This window comes from Schistocerca piceifrons, chromosome 5 (assembly GCF_021461385.2).
Source record: "Schistocerca piceifrons isolate TAMUIC-IGC-003096 chromosome 5, iqSchPice1.1, whole genome shotgun sequence".
Lineage (NCBI taxonomy): Eukaryota > Metazoa > Arthropoda > Insecta > Orthoptera > Acrididae > Schistocerca > Schistocerca piceifrons.
In genome coordinates this window covers 271,933,130-271,951,550 of record NC_060142.1, presented here as the reverse complement: position 1 = coordinate 271,951,550, position 18,421 = coordinate 271,933,130, and the positions used below count along the sequence as shown (strand labels likewise).

At 39.9% G+C, this 18,421-nt stretch overlaps 1 protein-coding gene across 1 annotated transcript in view; it reads right to left on the bottom strand.

The window, feature by feature from the left end:
- Nucleotides 1-18,421, bottom strand: part of LOC124798024 (transportin-1) — a 156,497-nt gene that overhangs the window by 129,749 nt on the left and 8,327 nt on the right. The window contains exons 3-4 of the mRNA XM_047261234.1: nt 13,336-13,411; nt 11,405-11,661 (exon numbers count right to left, since the gene is read on the bottom strand). Coding sequence (XP_047117190.1) covers nt 11,405-11,661; nt 13,336-13,411 — 333 coding nt within the window. The remainder of the gene's footprint in view (nt 1-11,404; nt 11,662-13,335; nt 13,412-18,421) is intronic.

Below are 18,421 nucleotides of genomic sequence, written 5' to 3'. Positions count from 1 at the left end.
CAATACACCATAAAAGAAACAGAGCATCAGAGAATACTCCCAAGAGCATCGGAATTTCATAAACCATACTAAAATTCATAACAGCTTGAAGTGCACATTGTTTTTTTCCAGATTCACAATGAAGTAGGTCCCATCTGATATTAAGCTTTTCAGTGTGGTTTTTGGGATGTAAATTTTCTTAAAGAGTACCAGTATTGTATGATATCATTTTTGGTTCTTTATTATGGCATAATGCCATACACTGCAGATGATGATAACGTGCACTTGAAATTCAGCGAACAGTTGGAACTAGTCAATACTGTGGAATGAAATCATTTCAAATAAAATGACTGCCTTAATAAAGTCAAATTTCTTTAGCAAAATTGTAAAAATAATTTCACTGTTCTGCAAGGTAATTAATGCTTGACTGTTAACAACTTAGAAATTCAATAAAATCAGAAAACAAACTAATAATATATTTTTGCCCTCCATGATTATGTGAATGTATTTTAATTCACTTGATAGTTCCCGGCCACAGAAATCCGTTTTGTTTTCATTTGACGTGGGAGCTGTAAACGAAGAGAAGCAGCGAAATCACTTACACGCAAACACGGGTCATGTAGAGACTAACCCCTCCACTACAACTCTAACAACTCTGCGAATGCGTGAATCTGGCAGCTAGGGCACGCGAGAAAAATTTTTCTCGTTTGCATCTGGCTGCTACTGCCGATACAGCTAAAGCCACACTTCATGTAGCAGGAAGCGGGAGAAGGTATTGCTCATACCCTAGTCAACTGGGCATGCGCATGAGCCTGCTAGCAACTGGTCAAACAAATCTAATGTTAACAGTTGTGAGGTCACGCTCATAGCAAGCAGTTTATTGTTACGAAGAATTACACAGTCTTTGCCCTATGGCCTTTTGACATATTTTTGCTATTTGCAAACGCTTGTGTGCACGTTGTTTTGTTGTTGTAAATGACGCATTTCCCTTGCCACTAAAGTTTTATTTTTTTCCCCCTCTCGTTTATATTTTATTGCTGCAGCATCATTCTCCAGTAGCAGGATACAGTAACATTCTTTGCTAGAGAATCAATTCTTACCAGTCAAAATTACAAAAATGTAACGGAAAGCTAAAACAATGAAAAACTCCCGGAATTCTGAAAGATTCCCGGGTTTTTCCCAGTTTTTTCCCCAGATGAAAAAATTCCCGTTTTTTTTCCCAGATTTCCCGGGTCGTATACACCCTGGCCTACGACTTAGCAAAGTATTTAGCGTCTTTGCTCAAACCAATGATAGGAAAGTGTCCACATCACAAAGAATTCTAGTGATTTCATCAGCAGACTTACGTTATTGCAGTTTCTATGTAGTTTCACTTTTTACAAATGTACCTCTTGTGAACTCACTACATCTCATTGGCAATAAGTTTGGAGCTGACATTACAGCACTGTTTGAGCACATCCCCTCCTCTAAATATTTCTTATTTAATGAGTTTCACGAGCAATTAGATGGTGTCGCCATGTGGAGTCCTTTGTCTCCCCTGATGACCAGTCTTTTATGGAAAATTTTGAGAAGCAAGCACTCACCTCAGCCACATTTAAACCAACAGAAATTTGGCGATGCGTTGATGATACTTTTATAGTTTGGCCTCATGGTTTGGACTGTCTGCAAGAGTTCCTACAACATCTGAACTCCATATATGAAAACAAATTTTACTATGGAGTTGGAGAAGGACTGATGCCTGCCATTTTTAGATGTTTTGGCGCGACGTAAGAGCAATGGCACATTTGGTCATTCAGTATATAGAAAGCACACTCACATAGACCTTTACTTGAAAGCCGCTAGTTTCCACCATCTGGCACAAACGATACGTGTTTTGAAGACATTGATTCACCGAGCCCATATCATCTCTGACCCTGATAGTTTGCAAATGGAACTGGAACACTTGCAGACAGTATTTCTGAAGAACGGGTATTCGTCCCAGCAAGTGGAGAGAGCGCTGCAGAGCTGTAAACAACGGAACAAAGAGGAGGAAGCAGCCTTTAAAAAGACTGCCTATGTACCACATATTGGTAATATTTCAGTGCAAATGGGCAGTATACTAAAAAAATATAAATTGGGAGCAATCTTTTGCCCACTTGCAAAAATTTCATCGCTGTTTGGATCTGTCAAAGATGGCCTAGAGCTGCGCAAGGCAGGTGTTTACAGGATTCCATGTGAATACAGCAAATCTGATATAGGGCAAACGACGCATACTGTGCAGGATCGCACGGTAGATCATCAGTGGCATACTCACCTCCTTCAACCTTGTAAGTCTGCCATCGCTGAACACTATTTCCACTGGTCATGTCATGAGTTACAGTGAGACAAAAATTGTGGCCCTTACGTCTAACTTTTGGAGTTTTATTATTAATGAATCCGTGAAAATAGGACTGTCTGACAGCGAGTCTCTTATTAATCGAGATGATGGTTTTCAGTCGAATTCAGCATGGAATCCAATCATTGAAAAACTTTTGTGTCCTCTGTTGCCAGCGTAGTTCTGTGGTGGAACCGCAGGAAGACAATCTATTTGATATTGATGTGGTGAGTTTTCACCACAAGCTGCACTGCAGAATCAAATGCGCTCAAGCAGCGCATGCACAACGCCAGATGAATCCACTTCGCATGTACCGGCAAGGCCTTAAATACCAGAGCTCAGTGTGTTTTCACCAGTATCACCTGAAGTATGAACTACACTCATTGTCTTTCCAAATTAAATATATGTCCAAATCAAACACTACTGAATCATAACTACCAATACTTCAGATGTTTAACTGATTCATTCCATGGCATCCAAGACCGAGAAGAACCTCTGTTCAAAATAACTTCGTAAAAAAAAAAAAAAAAAAAAAACCTAATATGAATGGAGAATATATGCTATTCTGCAGTTCATCTGATTTTATGAACGTGCAGTTTCCCTATGAAAGCATTAATTCCCAAGAAACTCATTCACTCTACCCTTCCATTATGGTTATCTGACCCAGGTGGTTCCTGCACTCTTCAAAGTGTGTATAACTTTGATAGATTACAGAGTTCTGGCCTGAGCCATATGTATGCAGCGATTTTACGGAGCAAAGTTTATGTTCCTGCATTTAATATTAGAATTTGCAAGAAGGATGGCTTCTAAAAGCATGTTTTTGACATTGTCACTTTGCTCGAAGCAATAGTTTTAGATTGTCTAAAAGGAAAGATTCTAATTATGCCATGTGTATAGTAAACTACGTTAGATTTTGTTTCTTATAGCAACAGTGTAAGACTTTGGAGGTAAAACAGTCAGTCATTACCCTATCCTGAATTGCAAGCAGGAACAACACTGACGAGCCTAAGAAACTGGTACCCTGCCTAGTATCTTGTAGGGCCCCCTCACGAGCATGCAGAAGTGCCACAACACGACTAATGTCTGAAGTAGTGCTGTAGGAAACTGACACCGTGAATCCGTATGAGTAAGAGGAATGGAGATCTCTTCTGAACAGATATGCTCAATAATTTTCATGCAAACCACTTTTAGAGTCAATACCCACTTTGGATTAAAAAAACAACAACCAAATATTTTCTTCTTGGTCCACAACTTCCGTGACATTTTCTTTACAGTGCACTACTATATAGGGTGATTTTGTGATGATGTTATGAACTGTGAGATGAAGGAGAAGGATTCAGAAAAGACTGGTTCTAAAGTTACGAGTGAAAATTGTTCTGATGTGTCCGACAGTGGTCCTCTACTGCAAGCTCTTTGTCTTCTATATTTTGGAAGGAAATAGTTTGGACCAAACAAGAAAAATATGCCCAGTAAAGATGGGCTCAAAAACGCGTATCTTAAGAGCTGTGAGCACCTGTTCAGTGGAAGAGAAGTGTTTCACAGTAGGAAAGATGAACAAATGCTAACAGCTCTTAAGCTACGCATTTTAGAACCCATGTGTACCGGATATTTTTCTTCTTATTTTGGTCCATATTAACTCCTCCCAGATATGGAAAGCAAAAAGCTTGCTGTAGAAGACGTACACTGACAGAGTAATCTGCATGACATTCAACTCTGTTTCCAGACCAGTGTACCTTACTGCAGAATTTATCCATTTATCTTTCTTCATCATTTCTGAAAGTTTGCGCAATGGAAACTCCACGTTGGAATATCAACAATATAAGGAAAAGGATAAACTGCTATCGCCTTAAAGATGACATGTTGAGCTGCAGGCAGGCATAACTGGAAGACTAACATTTAGCTTTTGCTAAAAATCTTATTCAGACCCCCGCCCCCTCTCGCCCAAGGCGGAGGGGGGGGGGGGGGATATGAGCAGACCTCACACACACCGACTGCCATTTCCAGAAGCAATGGTCTGAGGTGTGTGTGTGTGTGTGTGTGTGTGTGTGTGTGTGTGTGTGTGTGTTTTTTCCTTTTTTGAGGTAGGCTGACCAAAAGCTAAACGTGTAATATTCTTTTCACTGTGCCTGACTGCACCTCAACGTGTCATCTTTACAGTGAGTAGCAATCTATCCTTTTCCTTATATTGTTGATATACTGAAAGTTTGTGAGATCATAGCAGAATTACCTCAAAATTTAATCTTCTTTGAAATAACGTAGTGAACTCCTCTGATGTACATACTCCAACATTAAGCAAACTCTTTCTGATAGTTTGTACGTAAATTTTTGAAATTTGGCTAGCTCCATGTGCCATCAACTTCTTTGCAGGAAACTGCAGTTCCCACACCAATGGCTGAATTCTGTTTTACCACTGAGTATACATGTTCTATCGTTTTGGACTAAAGCTCAAGAATCACTCTGGTTGGAAAGTCATGCGACACAATGCACAATTACCCATCAACTGTTTGTCTCACTGATAACGCTCATGTTATTTCGCACAAGTCTCTCAACATTTTGGCAACATGACCATTATCTGAGAAGGTAATAAACACAGTCATTCATGTCTTTGATACTCATATTTCTCCCCACCACACTTTTTCTTCCAGCACTAGAGTTAAATGTCCATACTTATGCAACAGAAACACAGGAGGAGCTTTTTCTCTTTAGAACAACTGATTTCACCCAATTGAACAATGTTTTTTGATTTGGTTACTGATCGTCATCGTTGCAAATGCGTTATGTCTAGCTGGGACTCTTCTCTGATGAGATATTGGCAACATTTTGACATTTTGCTGACCAGATGGTACACTGCCTCACACTGTTTTAAATGTGTTGAACTTTGACAGCACTGACATGATTTTCACCATAATGGTGACATCTAACACTTTCGGCAAAATTTCGAATCTGTAGCGCAAGATTTTCAACTTTAGCTAACTATAGAAAAACCGAATCATTATATCCAACATTCTTAAAAATGCTGCATTAAAGTTAATTTACCTGCTTCTGATCGTTGCTCTTGTATGACTCTTAATTTGTTCAACATTCCATGTGTTACCTCAGTGACAGATTTTGCATTTAATTTTGATCTACTGATGAGGAAATCAGAAACAAAGCCTTCTTACTCTCTTACACAGGCTTTCATGACCATACTGTCTGTTTAGCCAGCTGACTTCTTGTTACAACATTAAAAATTCCATAAACCTTGAGAACTGCAGTCATCAGGAATTTACAGATTTGACAATTCTTCCCATCTAATTTCATTGTGTGACTCACAGAAATTTCTTCAGCCACCTTAGAATGCTTTTTGATCGAGCACGTCATGATCCTGATAGCAAAATTTTGCATAGTAAAGGCAGGTTACAATCCTTTTCTGAATAACTTCTCGTGGTACAGGAACTTGTCCAGTATATCAGGCAAATCATGAGAGGTCTCATCCCATAACTTGAGGTATTAGAAGATTTGCAAAGGGAAATAACATTTTTGTATCAGCAAAATGTCTTACTTGGCTGCACTACATTTTTTAACAACGGTTTATTTAAACAGTAAGAAAACACATACAGTTCTAAGCAACTATTGAAGACTTGATGAATCAAATTGGAGAGAAAAACTGATAGTGCAACTTCCTTAAATTAAGGAATCAGTTGACAGGCTACATCCGGTGGCATCAACAAGTAGTTGATTTTGTAATGAAGGGAGGAGTGGGGGATGAGGAGGTAAATATTTAGAGGGAGACAATGCAAGCAGGTTCAAGTGGATGTAGGAATACATAATGCCGAGATGGATTTTTTCCCTTCAATTGTACTGTGAAACCCTACTTCTTGTCATATTTCATGATTCTACATCAACGGGAAGTACACTATAGGTTTTGATGGGTGAGTTTACAAGTATCAAAATATGCAACACAAATAGCTGTACCTTTTGACTGCACTGACTCCGAAGGTAATATCCATTACATTGCCAAGAGACAATAGACCTTAATAAATGACAAATTTCAACACGAAACATCTACCCGTTCTTGAGAAAAAAGGAGTCTTAAGAGATGGACAGACAAGACAGACAACAAACCCATCCTATAAGGGTTCCGTTTTTACCAATTGAGGTACAGCTCCCCAAAAATTATTAAATTTGTTGCAGAATGTACAAATTGTATAATGTATGGCTACTTTAGCACAACACTGAGATGCCCATTCCTGTCTGTTCCCCTCTGTACGCACTGCTTGAAAATGATACAGCACATTCTGTTTCACAGAGGAAGACTGCACTGTAGTTCTTTCTCTAGATTGTCACACAGATAACAAACTGGTAGATATCGAAATAGATGACAGAGGGATAAAAAAACAATTAAAATCTCTCAAAAGAGGAAAGGCCGCTTGTCCTGATGGGGATACCAGTTCAATTTTACAGAGTACGGGAAGGAACTTGCCCCCCTTCTTGCAGCGGTGTACCAGAGGTATCTAGAAGAGCGCAGCGTTCCAAATGATTGGAAAAGGGCACAGGTTATCCCCATTTTCAAGGAGGGACGTCTAACAGATGTGCAGAACTATAGACCTATATCTCTCACATCGATCAGTTGCAGAATTTTGGAACACATTATGTTCGAGTATAATGACTTTTCTGGAGACTAGAAATCTACTCTGTAGGAATCAACATGGGTTTCGAAATAGACAATCATGTGAAACCCACGCTATTCGTCCACGAGACTCAAGAGGGCCATAGGCACGGTTTCCCAGGTACATGCCGTGTTTCTTGACTTCCGCAAGGCATTTGATACCGTTCCCCTTGTCGTTTAATGAACAAAAGAAGAGCACAGGGACTATCAGACCAATTGTGTGATTGGATTGAAGAGTTCCTAGGTAACAGAACACTGCATGTCATTCTCAATGGAGAGAAGTCTTCCGAAGTAAGAGTGATTTCAGGTGTGCCGCAGGGGAGTGTCGTAGGATCGTTGCTATTCACAATATACATAAATGACCTTGTGGATAACATCGGAAGTTCACTGAGGCTTTTTGCGGATGATGCTGTGGTATATCGAGAAGTTGTAACAATGGAAAATTGTACTGAAATGCAGGTGGATCTACAGTGAATTGACGCATGCTGCAGGCAATGGCAATTCAATCTCAATGTAGACAAGTCTAATGTGCTGCGAATACATAGAAAGATCCCTTATCAATTAGCTGCAATATAGCAGGTCAGCAACTGGAAGCAGTTAATTCCATAAATTGGAAGAATCCTAAGCAAATGCAGTCCGAAAACAAAGGAAGTAGGTTACAGTACACTTGTTTGCCCACTGCTTTAATACTGCTCACCGGTGTGGGGTCCGTACCAGACAGGGTTGATACAAGAGAGAGAGAAGATCCAATGGAGAGCAGCACACTTCATTACAGGATCATTTAGTAATCACGCAACTGTTATGGAGATGATAGATAAAGTCCAGTGGAAGACGCTGCAGGAGAGATGCTCACTAGCTCGGTACGGGCTTTTGTTGAAGTTTCGAGAACATACCTTCACCGAGGAGTCAAGCAGAATATTGCTCCCTCCTACTTATATCTCGTGAAGATACCATGAGCATAAAATCAGAGAGATTAGAGCACACACAGAGACATACCGACAATCTTTCTTTCCGCAGACAATACGAGACTGGAATAGAAGGGAGAACCGATAGAGGTACTCAAAGTATCCTCCGCCACACACCATCAGGTGGCTTGCAGAGTAGGGATGCAGATGTAGATGCTGCCACATAGTGCACTGTGACAACTTGGGAGGGGGGAAGGTAGGGCACACATCTTGAGCAACGCTCACCCGAACAGACGTGCGAGGACAGCTGAACTACATGTACACTAACTTGCTTACTCACTATCACTCTTCATTACAAAACTACTGATATCCGAGTGCTGCTGCAGGTAACAGCTAGTCTAAAACATGTACAGTATCTTAATGCAAGTTAAAAAACTTTATTTAAAGACTCTGTACAACATGAATGGTGAGTGTGACTATTTCCCGTCTGTTTAGCAATTTTGTCACTGGATAATATTCTATAAGATATTGGCAACTGTTGTTGACATTCACTTGTACATTTTCTTTTGGTGTGGTATACCTTATAAAGTGAAATAATGTGTAATTGTGGAACATTGTGTTTTGTAATTACCATAAAGGTGCTTCTGCATAATTTTCACAATAGAGGATATGTCTATATACCTAAAACCAGTTAACTTTTGCAAACTATTAACATAATGTTAAATTTTATTCCAGAATGTGAAATAGTGGAGAAGTAACATTATTTATTCGTAAATACAGAAAGCTGATACACAAATCTTTGAAGGCCTTTGATGAACATCAGACTAGTCACTTGAGAATTATATAAAATACCAAAAATTTCAACTTTCTGCTGTAATCCTAATGGAAAGGTCAAAATAACCATATGAAAAAAAATTTCCTGTTTCCCAATGGATGACAGGAAAAATTTTCACAAGCAGATTTTGGTATAATACGTCTAGCACAGAGAATGATGATCTAGTGTGTTCTGAGGTCAAGCAATAAAGTAAAAAAATGTTTAAGTTGTAGTGATGTACAATACATTGTGCCAGTGCAGCCCTAGAAACTTTGAATGCTTCTTTGTAGTCTGTTGGTGAATGAACAGTTAAGAAAAAAACGACTATGTAAGGCAAAGTACCATTAGAAAACTAACAAAAGTAACTTCAGCAATCCTAAGGAAAGTACAGATGCTACCTTCTGATGAAGATATATGGTCATTCAGGATCAGAGATGACCGTTCACATGAAAGAGAAATTTAGTGCTTGCACATTTCAATGTACACAGATGGAATTTCCCACAATTTTACATAAAAGCTGGAATGTTAAGATGCTTCAAGAGGAATTTAACAAACTACATAGCTAGAAAAGTAAAAGATTTGGTGAAGGTCTAGGGTATTTGGTCTTATCCTAATCCAAAACCTAGTAAGCCTCAAACAACTACTGATTTTGTAAAAAACTTGTATTGTTCTGATGAGATAAGCAGGTTTTTTTGCTCATAATGGAGATAAAATTCAGGAGCAAAAATGATTAGTTTTAAGTAATCGGAAAGAAATTTATGTATAGTTCGAAGACAACTACCCATATCTCCACAACGGCTTTTGGAAGTTTGCAGAGCTACAACCCAAAAACTGTATTTTAGCGGAGAGTAGTATAGAGAGCAAGAGCAGCTGTGTACATCTCACCAAATTTCAAACTTATGGTGTCTGGTTGTAATATTTCTCAGCTGACGACAGATGGTGATAGTCCGATGGAAAACAACAAACACTGCATTTCAAAAGATGTGTGTAGACCATCATTACCTGCTTGCCGCAGAGAGATTAGAGCACACACAGAGACATACCGACAATCTTTCTTTACGCAGACAATACGAGACTGGAATAGAAGGGATTTACAAGCATTCTTGGATACTAATGTACTTACAAACAACAAGTCTCTGTTGATTGTACACCTCTAGAAACTGTCATGAAACCCTGTGACAACTTTTTTGACAGATTAAAATAATCTGTCTATTTCCTTTGCGACCAGTCAATAATCAACTTCCCACAAAAACAGTGAAAAACAAGCTGAGAGAAGGTTATTTTACTGAGAACTGGACATTTGTTGTATAGGAAGAAGTTCCAGGCTACCACTGGACAAACAAACAGGCAATAATTCATCCCTTTGTAGTTTAATACAAGGATGATGACGACTTTAGCACACAAGCCTTACCAAATCAGAATGCCTCACATGACATTGTTGCTGGGTGTCTGTTGCAGTCATATTAGATACACATCCAAACAATATATACTACTTCTCTGACAAGAGCTTAGTATGACAGTAGAAAGAATTTCATCAACTTGTTGCTATTGTGAAGAAAATTTCTATATTAATGCCCAATGGCATTTTTCAGGCACCTATCATGGTAAAGGTGCTAGTGATAGTGTTTGTGCAAGCGTCAGGTGACTGACTGCTCAATCAGGTCTGCAATGACTACACACTTGTCAAATCATGACAACCACGCAACTTTCTGTGTTTGCCAAAGAAAACGTACAAGGGATCAATTTCAAGTACACTACTACGGAAGACCATTAAAAATGAAGAATTGAAAGTTACTTAGAGATCTGAAAAATGCTGCACAATTGTGGAGGTGCAAAAACTTCACACTTTTATTCCCCTAAGCAAAATGGAACTGGTGATAGCTGTTGCCACTGAGCCAATATTATTTGGCAACATTAAAGGATATACTGCTTGTGAATATAGTGGAAACTGGTAATTAGCCTGTCTAGCTGGAAAAAAATCAGGAAAAGGAAGAAATGACAGCTTCTTAGATCCACAAGGACCATCCACACCTTTCACATTCCCCAGTCATACAGACATTCTTTCCAATAAGCAGCATGGAAGTAAACACTATCTTGAACCCTCAAACTGCTATAGGGCAAAAATATACGAGTACATTATTCCGTGCATAGGACATAGACAAAGATGAAATGGGATATATGATACTGCACAAAGAATTTGGCAGAGCACTGAAAGACCCAAGTCTAAACAAGGCCCCGAGAGTAGACATCATTTCATTAGAACTACTGATAGCCTCCTTGGAAAAGCCAGCTGTGACAAAACTCTACCATCCGGTGAGCAAGATTTAAGAGACTGGCGAAATACCCTCAGACTTCAAGAGGAATATAATAATCCCAATCCCCCCCCCCCCCCCCCCCCAAAAAAAGCAGATGTTGACAGCTCCATGAAAATCAATATTCTCTCACAAAAAAATCATTTTTTCTATGCTTTGAGCACTCATTACTCAATAAGCCTTTATCAGAAAAATGTGAAAAATTGTTCTGCACTACTATATATGAATACTACATGTGTACCCTAAATCCAAGAGGGTTACATAGACAATCTTGCTTTCTTTTGTTGGTTTGACCTGTACCTGTACCAAACTCGTGAAGTAAATTGTTGGAAGTGGATGAATAAATATACAGCACTCTACTACATCCAACAGTACAGCAACTGCTTATCTTACCTCACACACATTATAATCTGATGAATCCAGCATCTGGCACAAAGCAGGCAACAGATCAGGCCAAGCTGTAAGCTCCCCTTTAGAGGCAATAGTAGTGATAAGGATGCCAACAGTTGCTCGAATTAGAGGGCTTGGATCGCCCACCGCTGACAGGCATTCCTGCTTTATAAACTCTGTCACTTCCGGCAAGAATTTATGATAATGGGCTTTCACATTATTTTTCAATATCAGCCCACTGAGTGATCTGGTTGGCTCATCTGCAAACATGAAACAGGAATTGCATGCAACATATGCATTAATATTATACAATCTAAACACATCCAACTTTACAGCCATATCCATCATGAGTTCTGAGTTGTTATTAAATTAACACTACCAGTGGAATCACAAATCACAATATCTTCTCTCCCCCCCCCCCCCCTCCCCGAAATACTACTTGTCACAGTGCCACCTCCCTTGATATTTGAGTGGTCACATTAATGTTTACTTTTAATTGTTATTCTGATTTTTCCTGTCTTCTAGACTATTTCTCTTCCACTGTACAGTTTTTGCCTATTTAAATCCTCAAGCAGTTTTGCTTCACAAATGCTCATTCAAACCTCTACTTCAATTAACTGTGGTGACAACAGTTGCCTTTACCACTTCTATCTTCCAGGTTATCAATCTCATTTGCTACTGCCATTAGTTGTTCTCTTAAATTGTACTGTGCCACACTTTCCTGTGATTTTCCTGACTTCCCTCTTTAACGACTGAATAACCTAATTTCCTCTAAGCCTTTCCTTTCTCTTCCTATAAGGCATTAATTTCTTTAACAGGACTTTCTAAGACAATTTAAGAAAATTTCTTCACTCCCTTTTGCCAAAAGATCAAATATATTGACAAAATTGGCAAAACTATTTTCTTCAGTAACATTTATGCTGGAGTTCTGTGTACTTCATTTTTAATATACGTAAATTTATTTATTTATTTTTGTAAACAGAGTCCTGATAGAAAAACTTGAAAACAGGGCAAAATATGTTTCCAGTTACTCTTTAAAAGTTACAGCCTACATTTGGAATTATGACATTTTTTTGTATTATTATCCATACATTTAACTTACAAAGGCAACGAGAAAATTTCTCAACCTGGTACACAGAAGGTGATTTTGACAAAATTTTCTTTTTGCGAGAGTGGTACTTGTTACATATTTCAAGATTTTAAACATGGCTGCCATCCTTTATTGTGAAGACTTGTTACATAATAACTTGTCCAAAAGCTTCACAACAATTACAAACTTTCTCATGCCCCTATTGACCACGCAACACATCAGCCACATTGAGCCTTGTTTACACGTACAGGATGCTCGGATACAGGTTGAAAAGCTTGGAAGAGTGTTATAGAGTAGATTGTGCTGAGAAATAATTGTTAAGAAAAAAATTTGATACATTGCATCATTTATAAGTTAATTAGATTTTAAGTTAGCCAAACAGGCTGTTGTGTGCACAAATTCAAGCAACCTGTCAGAGACCGTGTCACCAAACGTTTTCTTCATTTGGTTTCCTAAAACCTAACAAAAGAGTGATACAAAAATTGAACACGGGAAGGTAGTAAGGGTCAAATCCAAGAAAGGCTGAGCAGTCTTTTGCACTACCATCTGCACTATGATAACTACTGACACTAATTCTATCTATCAGTCTACTTTAATTTGCATGCTCAACAGCTTGATTGGTAATTAATTTTGAAATAGTGCAATGCATCACATTTCTTTATTTACAATCACTTCTCAGCATAACCTCTTCTGCAACACCCTTACAAGCTTTTCAGATTGTTGCTGACCACCCTGTAGAAATTAGCAAATTTTATCTCTAACAAGCATCTTGTAAATGTCTCAGATTTTTAAAAAGCTTACTATACAGGGTCAATACACAGCCTATGTAAATACTCAGCTTTACCTTCTGATGTGAGTTTTGTGAGAACAAAAATCAAGTAGTTGTTGAAGTCGGGAAATTTGTTTAATTCCTCCAATTTCTGTATATAAATTAAGGACAAATATTTCTTTGTTTGCTAGTAATAACACACAACACTGAATGTATATTCTACAGTACATCAAGTAGCATACCTCTACACCTACATACATATTCCACAAGCCACAGTACACTATGCGGTGGAAGGATACCCGCTACCACAACTAGTCGTTTCATTTACTGTTCCACTCAAAAATAGAGTGAGGGAAAAGACTGTCTATACGCCTCCACATGAGCCCTAATTTCTCTTATCTTCGTGTCCTTACAAGAAATGTATGTTGGTGACAGCAGAATCGTTCTGCAGTCAGCTTCAAATGCCAGTTCTCTGAATTTTCTCAGTAGTGTCCCTAAAAAAGAATGTCACCTCCGGAGTCAGCTTCAAATCCCGGTTCTCTAAATTTTCTCGATAGTGTTCCTCAAAAAGAATGTCGCTTCCCCTTCAGGGACTTCCATCCGAGTTATCGGAGCATCTCCATAATACTTGCATGTTGCTCGAACCTACCAGCGACAAGCCTCTGCAAGCTTCAATGTCTTCCTTCAATCCGATGTGGTGTGGATCCCAAGCAAGCTAACAGTACTCAAGAAGAGATTACACTAGCATCCTATATTTGGTCTCCTTATATATGAACACCACTTTCCCCAAAGGCTCCCAATACACCAAAGCTGACCATTCGCCTTCCATACCACAGTCCTCACAGGCACATTTCCCGTTACGGAGAACTGGCTGAAAATTACTTACAAGTTTGTGGCACCCACCATCGGTAATGCTGAAATTCAATATGGTGTTGGCCACCCTTAGCCTTGATGACAGCTTCCACTATCGCAGGCATACATTCAGTAAGGTGCTGGAAGGTTTCTTGAGGCATGGTAGCCCATTCTTCACAGAGTGCTGTGCTGAGGAGAGGTATCAATGTCAGTCAGTGAGGCCTGGCAGAAGATGCCGTTCCAAAACATCCCAAAGGTGTTCTATTGGATTCAGGTCAGGACTCTGTGCAGGCCAGTCCATTGCAGGGTTGTTATTGTGTGTAACCACTCCACCACAGACCATGCATTATGAACAGGTGCTGGATAGTGTTGAAATATACAATCGCCACCACCGAATTGCTCTTCAACAGTGAGAAGCAAGAAGGTGCTTAATACATCACTGTAGGCCTGTGCTGTGATAGTGCCATGCAGAACAACAAGGGCTGCAAGCCCCTTTCATGAAAAACACGACCACACCATAACATCACTGCTCTGAATTTTACTGTTGGCACTACACACATTGGCAGATGACCTTCACCGTGCATTTGCCATACGCACACCCTGCCATCGGATCGCCTCACTGTGTACTGTGATTCGTCACTCCACTCAACGTTTTTCCACTGTTCAATAGAGGCATTGTTTGGCATTTACTGGCATGATGTGTGGCTTATGAGCAGCTGCTCGACAATACAACAAATTTTCTCACCTCCCGCCTAACTGCCATAGTACTTGCAGTGGATCCCGTTGCAGTTTGGAATTCCTGAGTGATGCTTTGGATAGATGTCTGCCTATTACACATTATGACCCTCTTTGAGGGTGGCCTTTACGCTTTTGTGTTGTACACATCCCTTCATGTTTCCTCTTCATTATCACGTCGGAAACTGTGGACATAGGGACGTTTAGAAGTGTGGAAATCTCGCATACAGACGTATGACATAAGTGACACCCAATCACCTGACAACATTTGAAGTCCGTGAGTTCTGCGGAGTGCCCCATTCTGTTCTCTCACAATATCTAATGACTACTGAGGTCGCTGATATGGAGTATTTGGCACCACAATGGACCTAATAAGAAAAATGTACATTTTGGGGGATATCCGGATACTTTTGATCACAGTGGATATTCGAATGGCGTGACTGTGTCAAACAGGACACTACTAATGCTGTATCTGAACATTACAGGTTTGTTTTTCCTAATCATCGTCATTAACTTACATTTTTCTCTACTTAGAGCTGTCTGCTATTCATCACACCAACTACAAATTTTGTCTGAGACATCTTTCATCATTCTACAGTCACACAACTTCAACACCTTCCTAAACAACACAGTATCATCAGCAAACGACTGCTGATTGCAGTCCATCCTGTCTGCCAGATCACTTAAATAGAAACAATGGTGGTCCTATCACACTTTCCTGAGGCACTCCTGCCCATACCATCATCTCTGATGAACACTCACCATCAAGGACAACATACTACATTCTATTACTTAAGAAGCCTTCAAGTCAACCATGTATCTGGGAACTTATTCTGTAAGCTCATACTTTTGCTAAAAGTCTGAAGTGGAGCGTTGTGTCAAATGCTTTTCGGAAGTCCAGAAATATGGAATCTGCCTGTTGCCCTCTATCCATAGTTCGCAGTACATCACGTAAGAAAAGGGTAAGGCGAGTTTCACATAATCAATGCTTTCCAAAACCGCGTTTATTCATGCACAGAAGCTTTTCACCCTAAGTAAATTCATTTTATTCACAATTAGAATACATTCAAGAATTCTGCAGCAAACCAACGTTAAGGATATTGGTTTGTAATTTTGCAGGTGGATTCTTTTACCCTTGTTACTAACAGGAGTCATCCACACTTTTTTTACAGTCACTTGGAACTTTGCGTTGGGCAAGAGATTAGCAATAAATGCCAGTTAAGTAAGGGGCCAATGCCGAAGAGTACTCCTTATAAAACCGAATTTGGATTCAATCTGGACCTGGTGACTTACTTGGTTTCAACTCTATCTACTTACTTCTTTATGCCAGGGATGCCTATTGTTCTGTCCTTCATGTCTATGTGATCGTCAAAGGACAGTATGTTTGTACAATTCTCCTATTAAACGCAAAATTTAATACTTCAAATTTTGTTTTGCTATTTTCAACTGCTACACCACACTGGTCAACAAGTGACTGGATGGGAGTTTAAACTCACTTGATGATTTTACATAGGACCAGAAATTTCTCAGAATCTCAGCCAGATCTTTTGCTAAGATATTGTGGTGGTAGCTGTATGCTTCATGCATGGATCTTTTCACAGACACTAACCCTTGCCTGTCCTAATTTGATCATTCCATTTTGAAGTTAGAATGCAACAGCCTTTCCTCCATCATCATCTTCCAGACCACGGTGGGTCTTTCCTGTCCTTAATCCACTTACAATGCACATAATTCTCCAAACCATGATTTACAATCTGTTTAAACTTTGCCCATAATTGTGTCGTAACTAACTGACTGACATCAATTCATTGTCTATGTGGGATGCTAACAACTATCTGCTCTTTCTAGCAGAAACACTCTCCTATCGTTATTTACTGGTTTATTAACTTTCATAACCACAGTTGCTATAATGACACCATGACTGCTAATCCCTGCCTCTACAGTGATCCTGTCGACAAAGTCCAGCCAACAGGTATCTACATATTTCAGTTGTGTGTGGACTGCTGAACTGGCAGCTCGAAACAGTTTTCGGAAAACTGTTCAACAGTACTTCATACGGCTGTCTGTCCCCCCTGCAATGAATCCTCCTCCTCTGTCCACCCCTTCCTCTTCCCCCTCTCTGTACATCCCCCTTTCTCTGATGACTTCATCCTTCCCCTCTCTATCCATCTTCCCCCTCTGCTTATCCATGTCTGCACCTGCAAGGCATGCCAATACTACCTGCACAACATGGCCATTATGCAAGGCAGCCTATCAATCACTAGTAGAAAAAATCTTTTTGCCCCATCTCCACCCCTATGGTAGCATGGAGGTTCTGACTGGACAGTGCTGATTCTCATTTAGCTAGCATACCACATTTCGGTGGAAATAGATTCAGTGGTTTTAGACGAGATGCTGGACATGACGCTATTTTATGTACAGACAGGTTGTTGAATGGTTGATAACTTAAACTTAATAAGTTATCTTGGTAGCAAAATCAATAAATCTCTTGGGGGACTGATGACCTTAGCTGTTTAGTCCCCCTTAAACATCCCAACAACAACAACCACCACCACCACCACCACCACCACCACCACCACCACCACCACCAATAAATCTCTTAACAGTAAAGTGATAAGAACTACAGTAAAGTAATAATACCAAAATGGAAACAGGTTATATCGCATGCTATTTGCTATGTGAGCATTCTCAGTGCCTGCTTATTTTTTATGTAAACCAGCAGCATAGTTTTGTCATTTTCACCCACAGGAACGGGAGTGGCATAGAGATGGACCAGAATGTTGTGTAGGTTGGGCCAAACTGTGGCCAAGAACAAACCAATGGCATCCTTATGCCATTCCCATTACATAACCACAGGAGTATTATTGCTGTGGAAGAACAGATGCAAGGCCTGCCCGACTCACCCACCAAGTACTTCCTACTCCAGCCCTGCCAGATGCTTATCCTATTCCATCAGAGGCACAGCCATCAGTGCAAGCAGCCATGTCATATAGCAACTCTCCTACAATCAGAGCACAGTTTTTTTTATGATGGTATGACAAACCTGCTATCCACTAGAATGAATTGTCACTAACTGTGGCCAAAAACAAAGCGCTCAGCATGCAGCAGCACAATACACTGTTGAGTGCTACATATTCATATTCAAATCCAAATCCAATGGATGCTTCACAGCCTATCCCATATGGATCCTTCCCTCGACCACCAGCTTTTCTGAATTACACAGATGGAAGTTATTCTTCGCTCCCGCAATCCTCCTGGCCTCAATCTCCACTAACCCACAGTCCTCACAACTTTGACCCCATAGTCTCTCCTTCCTTTGTCCTGTCATTCCCAATAGATCAATGCAATTTTCATCATGTGCCACACCTCACCAGCTCCGGCATCCATGTAGCACATGCCTAGCCCATGCACCTACGATCCCTCCCTTCCAGCACACCTATCTCCCTCTAAGCCAGCAGTTACCTACCCTAACCATTTTTCCTGCCTCTAGCTACCCCCCCCCCAAACCACCTCCTCCTCCTCCCCCTCCCCATCCTAGTTCACCTCCCAAACTCCAATCCTATTAATAGTGTGA